General features: G+C 45.8%; 1 protein-coding gene across 1 annotated transcript in view; it reads left to right on the top strand.

The window, feature by feature from the left end:
• The first annotated feature begins 1,890 nt into the window (after positions 1 to 1,890).
• GALNT9 (polypeptide N-acetylgalactosaminyltransferase 9) overlaps positions 1,891 to 14,264 on the top strand; it is a 143,718-nt gene continuing 131,344 nt past the window's right edge. The window contains exon 1 of the mRNA XM_063143739.1: positions 1,891 to 2,263. Coding sequence (XP_062999809.1) covers positions 2,023 to 2,263 — 241 coding nt within the window. The 5' untranslated portion in view covers positions 1,891 to 2,022. The remainder of the gene's footprint in view (positions 2,264 to 14,264) is intronic.

Raw genomic sequence — 14,264 nt, 5'->3', positions numbered from 1 at the left:
TGAATTGGGAGAGGGAATAAAATACCTGAAGTAGGATGATTTGCTTGATTGTGTGTGTGGGATTCTAAACGCTTATGCTTTTAGAATCCCACACACACGATTGTGGGAGGGAATACATGTAGGGGATTTATTTTTTTAAAAAAACATATTGTGTGTGTGTGTGTGTGTGTGTGTGGGAAATCCTGGAAGCTCAAGTTGAATTGCAGAGCAATGTCTTCATTAAGCCAAGTTTATTAGGCATCCATTAAGTGTGGACATAACATTCACTCCACCTAACCTACCTCACAGGGTTGTTGGGTTTCCATAGTATAAAAGGCTTGCCCTGTTGAATTTCTGTCTGCCACACAGCTCTGAAAGACTGTCCACTGTTTCTCTGCAAGGAGGGAGGATGGGGACCTTCTAGGCTCTGCCCTCTCGTGACCTCGTAGGCACCCACCAGGTCTGGGTTCTACCAGCCTCCACTGCTCTCTCAGGGCCACTCCCTTTTTTGGGGGGGGAGAAGGGCTGAAGAAAGTGTTCCCTCCACACCCACGACATTTGCCGTACAAATTGCACTAGGGTTTAAGTGTCTATGGAGCTTTATGGGGAGTGGAGAGGAGGCGAGAGAATTGAAAGGTTGTCACACAGAGGAGGGCCAGGATCTCTTCTCGATCCTCCCAGAGTGCAGGACACTGAATAACGGGCTCAAGTTAAAGGAAGCCAGATTCCGGCTGGACATCAGGAAAAACTTCCTGACTGTTAGAGCAGTACGACAATGGATTCAGTTACCTAGGGAGGTTGTGGGCTCTCCCACACTAGAAGCCTTCAAGAGGCAGCTGGACAACCCTCTGTCAGGGATGCTTTAGGGTGGATTCCTGCATTGAGCAGGGGGTTGGACTCGATGGCCTTGTAGGCCCCTTCCAACTCTGCTATTCTATGATTCTATGAAATATTTAGCAGGGAAGGTAAAACTTCTGATTTCACGAGCTGGGAGAGATCGCAAAGACGAAGTAGGTTTGGACTCACCCTTAGCTGATCTCCCTTCCCCTCCATAGAGTGGGTCCCCACCCTGCCCAGAGTGGTGTAGAAGGGATCCCACCGCCTACACGCATAACAAAGGCACGTAAAAACAAAACAGCCCACTGCATCATAGGTGAGCGGGGAGCCTGTTCAATCTTCGCCTCCCCCATCCTGCCTTGTCTCTAGGTGTCCTGATGTGTCTGGGGCAGGGAGGAGGTGTCCCGGCTTGGCTCGAGACAGAACAGGGGTGGGGGGAGCAAGCCGCTCGCGTTCCGTCTCCTCGCCCTCCCTCTCCCCTTAAAACCTCCCCCCTCCCTCTCCATCCAGCCAAGCACGTGACTTCGCACCGGCGCTCTGCGAGGGGGAGCGAGGGCCAATGCCATTGCGAAGCACGCGCGCACACAGACACACACGCGCACAAAGGGAGGGAGGGAAGCAGGCAGGGACCAAGCGCTCCCCCCCCCTCCCTGATTCTCCCCGACATCCTTGTCTGTGCATCTCTCCCCTTGCTGCACAAGCCCGGCTGGCCTTGTATGAGAAGCTGCTGAGCCTGGATCGCGGCTGTTTTGGCCACGTCTTATTTTTATGTGGAGGCACCTCCCCCCCCCAAAAAAAACCCTTCAAACTCCCCCCCCCCCCATCGCAAGAGCATCCCCGCCGCATCTTCTCTCTTTGCCCGCAGAGAGCCGAGAGAGAGTAGGAGAAGGTGACTGGGTCCTGGTTGTCGCTGCTCAGGAAAGGAGGCGGTGGCGGAGAGAGCCGTGGTGCTGAAAGGACAGCTCCTTCCATCAGTTTCTGCTTTGGCTGTTCTCTGCCCTCATCTCCGGCAACTGAGCAGAGGGGAAGAAGGAGCGTGCGGGGTGTGTGTGTGTGTGTGTGAGAATCTGCCTAGACCTCCCTCCCTTCTTCCTCCATCAGTCCTCCTCCCATCTTCTGCAGGCAGAGACTCCTGCCTTAGATGCTGCTGCAGTTCCGAGGGCACCGGCTACCATGCCTTGATGCCTCCCCGAACCAGTGGCTTCCATGGCGGTGGCAAGGAAAATCAAAACTTTGTTGACTGTGAACATCTTGGTCTTTGTGGGGATCATCCTCTTCTCGGTCTACTGCAGGATCCAGGATCATTCCCAGGAGCTGGTGCAGATCGTCAGGAGTGCCGACCGACGGATGAGGAGCAGGAACGCCAAGGCGGGTGCCCTGCTGGACAGGGAGTCCATCCTGCAGCGGCTGGACCACCTGGAAGAAGTTGTGTATAACCAGCTCAATGGTAAGCATGGGAGAGGAGGTGTCAGATAGGATTGGGTGATCTATAGCATATATTTGGGGGGGGGTGTTTAAAAGTGCAGACCTCTCCCATCTAACAGGATGTGGTGGAGGTTGTGCAATGGTGAGACCACGTGGCATTTTAAAGACTTGGACAATTTACATGGTGTCCCCATTGGGAGAGGTGAGTGGACTACCCATAAGCCCCAAAGTTTCAGTCATTGCCCTTACTAGGGAAGGAAAATTGTTGGAGCATGAGAGGAAGACATGGGTATTTAAAAACAACCACAGCCCATGTGACTTTGGGGCATGCCCCCCTATTTGAATGTAAAGTAGTGGAGGTAACTCAGGAGTTGTTGAACTTTGACATGACGAGGAGGTGGGAACTTAACAGTTAGGTTTATGTCTCAAAGATCTGTGTCCAAGCCCTGCTTCAGCTACATTGTCATAGCTTGGCCAGTACCACCTGGGATCTGAGCCTCTATTCCCTATCTATAAAATGTCATTGCATGATCACACTTGAATGTCCACCACTTGATTTCACATTGGGTGGTTATTCAGCACTTAAGGCTGGCTCATAGATGCAGGTGCATGGCTCTGTTGCTCTATATATGATGACTGAGAGCTGAATGTAGAGAGTTTATGTGCAGAGCTTATGGGTTCAATGGGATCAGCTGTCATGGAAGACAATGTAAATCTGCCTTCTCCAATTGGTGCTTTTTCCAGATGTGTTGAGTGGCAACTCCCATAATTCCCTGTTGGCATGGCCATTGGCCATGCTGGCAGGGAATTGTGGGAATTGTAGTCCAACACATCTGGAGGGCACTTGATGTAACAGACTCACATCCCACTGAAGGAAGAGACTTTATTGTTCTGGTGTTGGTAGTAGCTGACACTGTTATTGGGAGATCCAGCAAGGCAAATGCAATAGCCCAGCTGTTGTCATGCTGTAGGTGTGGTCTTGCATCATGAAAGGGTGAGGTTAAGGTATAAGTTGGCAGGCTGAAGTCACACTGGGTTGTGTTTAACTTCTTACCCTTATGCTGACTCCATTGAAGATCATTATACATGGAGCAGTATGATATGAACATTTTGCCTGGGGTGACTGATCTGTGGTGATGACTCATTCATATGTGTCATTTGTACCTTGCTGCTGCCAGCCAAAATGCATGTGTGAAGAACTGGTCATTAAAGATGCACTGCTGTGCAAACTTGGCTACCTGGTGAGTTAAGGCAAGTTGAAAGTTCTATTTATGTTGTTTGATCTCTGAGGTGCAATGAACCAGGTGGACCACCATGAAAGCTGCAGCCAGATGCTGTGGTGAACAGTGTGTGTGTGAACCAGTCGTGGTTACCTTTCTGTTGTGATTAAAAAATCAGGACATGTTATAAAGAGCATGTTGCAAATTCAATACTGCTATAGAAATGGATCAGGTTATATAGCTCTTCCAGGAGTAGATGTTTTCCCCTCCTTTTCACTGTTTTTTAAGAGCACACTATAGGAACCATCGTTCCTAGTTCTCATGAAGTGCAGAGACTATGGATTCTTCATTTTAAAAAAATGTACCCTGCTTTTTATTATTCCCACCTGCCATTCCCCCAGCTTTTTTTTCTTTTTTCTTTTGGAGAAATACATTTCATTAGGTGTATAAATGAGATCATGTTTATTGGTACCTTTAAAACAAGCTAACTAATAAAAGCAGATTGTGTCGCTCCTAATCTTTCCATGAGAAAGTGGCCGATGGCACCTGACAAGTGCATTTCAATTTTACAGTTATTCATAAACAGTTAAGTATGAACCCCTAAGGGATTCATAGCATACTGTAATGAATTTTTTTGCAACAGTTTGAGAGGAAGGGATTTATACGATGCAACGCCTTGCCTTATTTTGTGTTTAGTGGCAAATAAAGTGACATAGACATGATGAAAGGTGTGTGGCTTCAAATTAGAGTTGTGGCAAACAGAATGTTGTTTTCAACCGCAGAAGCAGTTGTTTCAGCCTTCAAAAATGGAAATGGTTAACACCAATGGGTATCCTCCCCCCGCGAATATTTATGAATGATTCAATGCCTTGCATGTTAATATACTTTACAGTTGTTGTTATGCATCCAGGTCCCTTTCAATGAGTAGGCTATGTACCAGTGTGTGGAGTGGCTAGTGGTTAAAGTGTTGGGCTGGAACTTGGGGAGATCTGGGTTCTAGTTGCCACTTGGCCATGAAACTGAATGAGTGACTTTGGGGCCAGTCACTGACTCTCAGCCTAACCTACCTTGCAAGGTTGTTGCGAGGATAAAATGGAGAGGAGGAGAATCACGTAAGCCACCTTGGGCTCCTTGCAAGAGGAACAAAGGTGGGATATTCATGCATTAATGACATGAATAAGTATGCCAGTCTTCCCCTACCTGGTGTCCTCCAGTTAATGTGAGACTACAACTCCCATCAGCCCTAAATAGCACAACCTGTGGTTGGAGACGATGGGAACTATAGTCAAAAACATTTGGAGAGTGTAAGGTGGGGAAGTGTGTGGTACACCAACATTGGTTTATTGAAGTGGATCATATGGTACACCTTACAGTAGATGGTTTCCAAATTATGGATCAGGCCCTCTATTGAGTCACAAGGCACATGCAAGGAGGAAGGTTACCAGGGAGGAGACTTGGAGAATGGTTCACTACTGCTGGAAGAGATGCAGAGGCTGATGGGCCCTTTCTTTCTAAGACCTCAGGTGGGAAGTTAGCAAACAACAGCAGAAGAAAGAAGCTATTTGTTTCTCTTCCTTTGAGTCTCGACCTAGAATTGGGGTAGGTGGCCTAACGCCCTTCAGGTGTTTTGTACTATACATCCCATTAGCTCTGGACAGCATAGCCAATGGCCCGTGCTCATGAGAGTTGTAGTCAAAATATCTGAAGGGCACCTTGAATATCTCAGGAGAAGATTTTGACAATAACTATGTGTTCACAGCACTGGGATGCATGTATCTCAATGCTCTTTCATTGCACAAGTTTGTGATATTTGATTGTGTGAAGGTGGTAGAAGTTGAGATCACAGCAAGTACTGAATTAAGGTGGGGTTGAGCAACTTCTGGCCCTCTAGTTGTTTTAGCCTACAACTCACATCAGTCCTGGCCAGCATAGCCAGTGATGAAGCATGATGGCAGTTGGAGGCCAAAACATTTGGCCAAAAGATACTAGCAGGGGATTCAGCCTTTGTTCCAACACTTTGCTTAGGTCAAAGGAAGGTACTGCAGTTAAGACTATTTCACAAGACTATTGTGAAATAGTCCTGTGCAATAGGTCACAACCCACCATCCCTGACCATTCATCATTCTGGCTTGGGTTTGCAGTCCAAAACATCTGGAGAGACCCAGATTCCCTGACCCTGGGGTAGACAGAGCAGTTATCCACACACATTGATAAAGGCTAGCATTGCAAAATTTAAAGATCTTAGTGATATAGGGCAGGATATAAATATTTTAAATAAATAAATAAAATGAGTATTAGGAAAACAATCTGAGACATGCACACATGCCTCCCCCACCAGATATTATGGTGAGCTTGTGGTGAACATTTACAAAAGTTCATTTGTTTTTTATGTCATGTTTTAATTAAGATTTTGTTTTTAATAATGTTTTACCTTTGTTAGACACCCTAAGTTCTATTTTGGGTGGAAATGTGGGATATTAAATGAGTGAATAAATAAAGGAATATAAAACCTGACTGAACATGGTGGGACTTCTGAGTAAGTGTGAATACAATTGCATTATAAGGGTGTAATTCTCTGCACACTTACATGCAATAAGCTGCACAATTTGAGATTCCCTGGCACCAAAATTTGGACAGTATGTCAATTAGCCAAACCGGAGCAATCTTTTTCTTTCTTCCTTCCTTTTGAGATAAGTGCAGAAAATAAGAATACTCCTTGACGAACTCCTTCTGTTTCAGCTGACACAGTGCCTAAAACAATTGTTTCTGGTGAGTTATTCCTTCAACTTCCATGTTCTTGGAGCACTCATATTTCTAAAAGCTCCTGACATGTCCAGCTGGTGCCTTCATGCTGCCATAGAGGTGAGGGCTTGGAGGAATCACACAAGTGAGTCATTGGCTTGTATGAGCAACTTCATATAAATCAGCAATTCCCCGACTTTTCACAATCCTGCCCACGTTGGACGCAGCTGCACTTTCTTGTTGCAGTTCATCAACCTGTGCATTCCCTTCAATTTGTTAAAATGTTCCTTTCCGGCGCACGGCCCTTAACTGAAAGTGATAGCTGAGCTAACAGCAAAAGGAATGGGAGAAGAGTCTTGAGGCATAGTGAAGAGGATCTTGGCTTGGTTCAGATGTCACACTAAGCAGCAGTGACCACTCACTATGACTTGAATATCCAGAATGGCTACTGACAGGTGCCACAGCCCACCGTTGCTTTCATAACACTGCAGAAACCATGTGAACCATCCCATTGAGACTGCATGCACGTTAGAGCTGCAACATTTGGGAAATGTTTTTTTTTCTTTTATTCCACATGTTTATTCAAGATATGCAACATGTAAAGGAGGACAGCAAGACCATTCCTGCCAACCTATGCCTGACATCCACATGTTTGGCAGATACATAAGAACAGAAGAAGAGCCATGCTGGGGTCAGACCAATGGTCCATATAGTCCAGCTTTCTGGTCACACAGTGGCCAACCAGCTGCCCGTGGGAAACTGACAAGCAGGACATTGGTGCAAGAGCACCCTCCCTATATGTGCTTAGGCTGTCTTTGTAGTAAATAAGGGGGCCCATCACTCTTTATGTCCTTGCCTGATCTCACCAATTGAGCCCACCATCATGACCCATCTGGAGGATGACATGGAAACCCCCACCCCCAAGCAAAAGCATCATGGAGGACCTATTCATGTCTGTGCATGGAGGAGAAGGGTAGCAGAATGACTATGTGCTACTTCCAACATCAGAGGCAGTATGCTGTTACATTCATGTACTACTTGTTGGTTTTCTGACCAGAAGGTGGTTGGCCACTATTTGAGTAGAAGGTTTAACTAGATAGGGCTATGGTCTGATTCAGCAGGGATTCTTTTATGTTCTAGGTCTTGGGACCTTGTGGCTGTTCAAGGGGCTCCTCAGCCCTTGGGGGAGACAACAATCACAACCTACCCCCATCTTGGACACAGAGGCAGATGCCAAATGACCACCTACCTCCAGGGAATGTGGGTGTCCAAAGATTCAGACTCAGCCAGCTGCTGTATGCAGAAGTGACTACCTGAGGAATAAGGATTCCTTATGAGCAAGGCTCTGCTTCTGGGTAGACCATTCCTCAGGTGGCACTGATAGCCTACATCTGTGCTTTTGGTAGAGATCTGAAATCTGAGGCTTAAAAGCCTTTAGTTCCAGGGCCAGAGTCCTGGAATAATGTCTGTCCACCAGCTCTCTGATTTGTAATGCCTTATTAACCCAGCTGTTCTCTGAATTGAGAGAATTGAGAATTGTCAGTTCAAGTAGACAATATACAGCAGCAGCTGGTAATGCATAGATCATAGCCACAACAATTCCCAGAATCTCTGAGCCCATAGGTAGACCTCAAACTGAAACTCTCATCACACGTTATTTTGCCCCAGGAAACCCTGCCAACCATTATTCTGTTGGAGAGGAGATTCCACTTATCTGACGAAGAATACACACCACCCTTCCGAGCTACAATTCCCAAGATTCTTTTGGAGGATGTCATGATGGTTAAAAGTGCTGTAGAATGGATAGGCGCTATGGTTGCTCAAGACCCAACTTTGCCTTGGGCATTGCAGAGGCTGCTGTCAGCATGGCTGGGATATAAGATTGATGAGCTCAATTAGTGCTGCTCCATGATTTGGGGAGAGGGTTTGGGGTGATTCCCCCTAAACTAGAAGAGGTGAGGCAAACAAACTAGGAATTCCTGTAGGCTGCAAACAGCATTCTTGAATGTTCTGTGCAAAATGAAAAAAAAAAAAATATGGAAATGATTGCATTTTGGGGGATGGGACCACTTCTGGTCTTGGGCCCTGTCAAATGCCCAATTATACCACTGAGAGGTGCTGGCCCTGGCTCAAGTGGTAGATTTGTAACATGAATAAACCATCTCAGTGAGTGTGGGGGAAAGTAGCCCATGGCATTGTGTGATCCAGCTGAGAGTTACATATGCAGTGAAAGCCGAAGCATATTTACTCAGAGGTTAGTCCCACCAGGACCAACAGGATTTACTCTCTTCCCTAATACCTGCACTTAGGGGTGTAGGCCCAATTGACTTTTTTCCTGGACATATTTTTGCATCTAACAACACAGACAGTAATTTAACCAACAAGTTAGAGAGGGGGAAACCATTTCATATCTCAAACTCATGCATAACCCTTTTATGCCAAAAGCAATTGAAAGGGTCAGCCTGCAATTTTTCTGTAATTGCATCTCCCCCGCCTTTTTTTTTAAAAAAATGTTGCCACTTCCAGTAATACACAACAATCAATACAGCATGTAATTAGATTTCATTCAATCTGAAAAAGATGAAGAGAGTTTTCATCTTCTTGTTATGCATATGCTCCTTACACCTCCCTACCCATGGCTATCTTATTAGACTTCGTTGGCCTATTAACAGGCAGCAGGTGTCAAAGAATAACTTTTTTGGGGGGTGGGAGGAGGAATTTCAGCAGATTATCATCCTGGCACATCATAACAGTCTGATTGAATTATCTTTGGGCAGATTAAATATAGCAGCAATTTGGGCCTTAATGCATGAATCCTATTCCTAACTGAGGGGCATGTTACAGAATCATAGAATCATAGAATAGCAGAGTTGGAAGGGGCCTACAAGGCCATCGAGTCCAACCCCCTGCTCAATGCAGGAATCCACCCTAAAGCATCCCTGACAGATGGTTGTCCAGCTGCCTCTCGAAGGCCTCTAGGGTGGGAGAGCCCACTACCTCCCTAGGTAACTGCTTCCATTGTCGTACTGCTCTAACAGTCAGGACGTTTTTCCTGATGTCCAGCTGGAATCTGGCTTCCTGTAACTTCAGACCATTATTCCTTGTCCTGAACTCTGGGAGGATCGAGAAGAGATCCTGGCCCTCCTCTGTGTGACAACCTTTTAAGTATTTGAGGAGTGCTATCATGTCTCCCCTCAATCTTCTCTTCTCCAGGCTAAACATGCCCAGTTCTTTCAGTCTCTCTTCATAGGGCTTTGTTTCCAGACCTCTGATCATCCTGGTTGCCCTCCTCTGAACACGCTCCAGCTTGTCTGCGTCCTCCTTGAATTGTGGAGCCCGGAACTGGACGCAATACTCTAGATGAGGCCTAACCAGGGCCGAATAGAGAGGAACCAGTACCTCACGTGATTTGGAAGAGGAGGAAAGGGGTGGCATATTAAAAGAAAACTACTGGGGCTATTTTTCATAGGCTTCTACTGGTCCTGTTTAGCTGATGGGGGGGAGAGAGACTTGCAGACCAAGGCATGGTCTGAGAGATGCTGCCGCCACCTCCTTGCTGAAGCAGAGTAAGTCTGGGTCTGGTCAGTGCTTAGATGGATGTCTAGTTGAGTTCCAGGATGAAAGAAAAAGGGGTTACCATTGTAGTACATAAGGGAGCACATCACCCTTTATGTCCTTGCCTAAAAATTAGTTTTAGGGGAGGGGCCATAGCTGAGTGTGTTAGAGCACATGATTTGCATGCGGAAGGTCCCAGGTCCAATCCCCGGCTTCTCCAATTAGGGAGGGGAATGAATCCTGCCTGTAACCTTGGAGTCAACAAACAACACTAGGGTATCCTAGTGTTGTTTGTTATTCATCCAACCATTGCCTCTAATTAGTCTTGTAACCTTGGAGAGCCATTGCTAGTCAGTGCGGAACATACTGGGCTAGATGGACCAATGGTCTGACTCGGTATAAGGCAACTTTCTATGCTCCTAGAATGTTCCAGATTAAACCTCGTCACTTAAAAATGATTTCCACTAGCAGGACTACAATGAATGATTTCTGGTCAGAGTAGATCTTACTTGTACCATGAGCCTTGAATCTGGGGTCTCACAGGGTACAGAAGAAGTCCCAGATGAAGATGTGGCTCAGAGTGTTGTCCTTCATGGCCTTTGTTTTTGTGCTCTCCTGACCAGAGGATGTAACTTTACCCACATCTGCCGACTTACAGGACAAGTCTCGACTTTGCAGAAACGTATGAATGCAAAATCAAGCAAGAGCCCTTTGAGGAGTACAACCAGCTCTTTCAAAGGGTGGAGCCTTCAGCAGATCAGGTCCTGTCTGTTTTTGTAAGGCCTCAGATAGCTTTGACTCCTAGCTGAGACAACATCTCTTCATGCTGTTTAATGAGAGAAGCAAGCAATCCCAGACTCACTGGGAGCTGTCTGGGGTGCTGATTGGGTTGCCTGAACTTGTAAGCTCTGTGACTAAACTAAGGTTCTACTGGATGTGACAGAACCTACTGTGAGTGACTGTATGTGATGTGACTTTACCTGATGTGGCTATATCTACTGTGATTGCACATGATGTGATGTGACTCTAACCAATGAGCTTCCCTGGAAGTAAGTCCTGGGGCCTTGGAAAGCAAGATAATGGGTTAGATGAACTGTTGGCTTGACTCAGAATGCTCTAAGTTGTTGCTTAGAAAAAGGATGGATGCTGAGCTGAAATATCCCATTAGTTGGCACAATAATAGAGGAGATTTTGATCATCCTATATTTTAATTATTTATTTATTACATTTTTATACCACCCAATAGTCGAAGCTCTCTGGGCGGTTCACAAAAATTAAAATCATGAAGAGCATAAAAAACAAACAACAAACTAAAAACACAAATACAAAATACAATATCAAAAGCACAACCAGGATAAAACCACACAGCAAAAATTGATATAGGTTAAAATACAGAATTAAAGCAAGGTTTAAATTTAAGTTAAATTACATGTTAAAATACTGAGAAAATAAAAAGGTCTTCAGCTGGCGATGGAAAGAGTACAGTGTAGGTGCCAGGCAGACCTTTCTGGGGAGCTCGTTCCACAGCCGGGGTGCCACAGCAGAGAAAGCCCTCCTCCTAGTAGCCACCTGCCTCACTTCCATCGGCAGGGCCTCACGGAGAAGGAGCCCTGTGGATGATCTTAAGGTCCGGGCAGGCACATATGGGAGGAGGCGTTCCTTCAAATAACTTGGCCCCAAGCCATTTAGGGCTTTGAATGTTAATACCAGCACTTTGAATTCTTGGTAGTTTAAGTGGGGATTAAATGGCAGGAGGGTTAATAGTAGCAGGGAGCACATTCCAACCCTAACCAATTCCATCCCTCTCTCTATTTTAAGATGGCTGCCACCATAAAGCCAATTAAAACCAATTAAAAACCCCAAAGAAAATAAATAATGTCTTCATTTTCTTTAGCTGCTCCAAGTGGCCATTTTACCTATTTTGTAGAAAGATGGAGAGATATTGCAACACATGTACCCTCTCCTGTTCTTTTTGCCACCACTACATACTTAAAGACCTTTTTATTCTCCCAGCATTTTAACAGTCTATAAATAAAAATAAATTTTTATTCTGGTTGTGCTTTTTATATTGTATTGTGTATTTGTGCTTTTAACCTGTTGGTTGTCTTACTATGGTTTTAATTTTTGTGAACCGCCCAGAGAGCTTCGGCTATTGGGCGGTATAGAAATGTAATAAATAAATAAATTTTTTTTTTAACTTGGTGTTTTAAATTTGCAATTTTGCATTGCTGCTCTTTTTATCTGATTGAGCTTTTATATTGTATTTTATATTATGGTTTTATACTGTTGTTTTATACTTTGAATGGTTTTAATTTTTCCTCAGCCCTGAGGAAATTTATTTATTTATTTTAAGATTTTTATGCCGCCATTCAGACAAAACAGGCTCTCACGGCGGCTTACAAAAGTATTTCTTGACAGTCCCTGCCCACAGGCTTACAATCTAAAAGACATGACACAAAAGGAAAGGGGATTGGGAGGGAGGAGGAGGAGGGGGAAAAGGAAAGCAAATTCAGGCACTTCAATCTTAGTTGGAAAGTTCAGCAGTTACAGTTGACAGCAGGAGGGAGGGGGCTCTCAGCTGGAGCTGGACCCAGGCACGGTGGAGAGGTGCCTGGCTGCTGCTTCCTCCCTCACTGGTGGCCTCTGCAATTACAATCTGCAATTTCCCCAGCCTTGAGGAAACTGTGTTAGTCCTTCCCAGCCACACCAATGGGGGTCTTAAAGATCCTGTTAACAGGACCTTTAAGCCCCGCCTGTTGATAGTGAGGGAAAGGAGGAGAAGGGTTTTTTCCCTTCTACTCTAATGGCAGGCCACCATTAGAGTGGGAAGCTTTCCCCTTCTCCTCCACCCACCCACCCACCCCCATGCCCATTGGGGCCAGAAAGTCCCCATTGGGTGGGGGGGGGCAGGAATGTGTGCTTTCCATGCCTCTGGAAAGTGCACAGATTCCTCCAGCTGCTCCATTAGCTTGGCTGGGGGAATTTGCACACTTTCTGGAGGCCCAGAAAATGCACTTTTCTGTGCCTCCCCCCTCCCTCGCCCATTGGGGCTGGAAAGGGCCTCTTAGTGCAAGTGTGCCATGGGAATTGTGAACTTTCTGGAGGGCCCAGACGCACACAATGCCATGCACTCAGCCGGGCTGGCTTGGCTGGAAGTGGGCCAGCGGGGCAGCTCTCAGCAAGCTTATGGGTGGACCCCCAAGGAGCTCACCATTCACTGTGTGGAGATGGGGGGAAATGGGTCAGTTGAGCCGTCCAACTGAATCAGTGCCACTTTGAAACAAGAGCAGGTAATTCAGAAATCCCAAAATGTATCTCCAGATCTTTGGATAAGGAGAAGATCAGAAGCACCCCTGTTTTTTTCAAGTCTGGGTTCTACTTGGTTGTCAAAATGATTTATTTTTCACCTTCCTAGGCCTTATCGCCTGATTTCTTCGGGACAGAATCTGGAGCAGTTTTATCATTCCAGATTTAATTGGCTGAAGGAAGGGGTGATTCTATTGCTACCTCTCTGAGAACACCACTTGGCAGTCCTCTGCCTCATCAAGGAACACTTGCTAACATTTTGTTCTGAACCACAGTATATTTATAGAAAAGAGCATTGCCTAGTGTTTTCTTTCCTTTTTCTCTTTCGGAAAGGTTTCTTCCTATAAATGTGCTTAGATGCAGTTTTATTCCAGAGCCTACGGTGACCTCAGTAGGTGGCTGTGTGCTGTGGGAAAGTACTGAATAAATGGATCGATCCATAAACCAAATTGGTCTCTTACTTTCTGCATTCAACCTGGAGCTGTGTCAATAATTGCAAAAGGAGAAATCAAGGTGGGATTGTCAAAGAGGCCTGTTTCGAGTTGAGTTTTGTATCGGTGGTCCATTTGCATCTACATGTGAACCTCTCAATTAAAGCAGCAAGGTTTTATACCTATCAAAAGTGCTTCCCCAGAGCTCTTAGCTACGGGTGGGAAAATCAGCCATCTTTCCACTTGCGGAGATTGTCCAAATGCCAGTTCGAAGCTCAGTTCACCTCACTGTCATTTTACTTTGCAAGCAGTTCTTCTTTCTGTTTGAATGGGGAAAGTGCCTTTCTGTGTCCATTTTCAAAAGTACACACTTTCCAGCCATTGACTGAAGGGTGACTATATATGGGCTCCTAGGCCTGCTTTCTCCCCAGCTGAGATGGCTTGGGCAGGGGGTGGCTTTTGCAGGTGGGAAGGAGTGGAGAAAGAAGCCGCACATGGAAGGCACACATGTGCTACGTGAGGCATGGGTGGGGCAGAGCCTATCAAGGCCAGCTTCGCAGAACTGCAGCTTCTTTCATGTTTCGGCTCCCACTCTCCCTCCCTTTAACTAGTATGGGATTAACCAATTGCTCCCTTTGGGGGGAGGGCTGAGTAGGAATTTTACCTGCCACTAATTGGCATTTCTGGTGGGTTTTTTTTTTTTGCCTACTCCATACTGAAATTACGATTGGTAGAGGGTGGATAAATAGATGGATTTGATTGGCACGAT

The sequence above is a fragment of the Elgaria multicarinata genome, chromosome 18 (genome assembly GCF_023053635.1).
Source record: "Elgaria multicarinata webbii isolate HBS135686 ecotype San Diego chromosome 18, rElgMul1.1.pri, whole genome shotgun sequence".
Lineage (NCBI taxonomy): Eukaryota > Metazoa > Chordata > Lepidosauria > Squamata > Anguidae > Elgaria > Elgaria multicarinata.
Note: the sequence above shows the minus strand (reverse complement) of the source record. Positions and strands in the feature narration are given on the sequence as shown.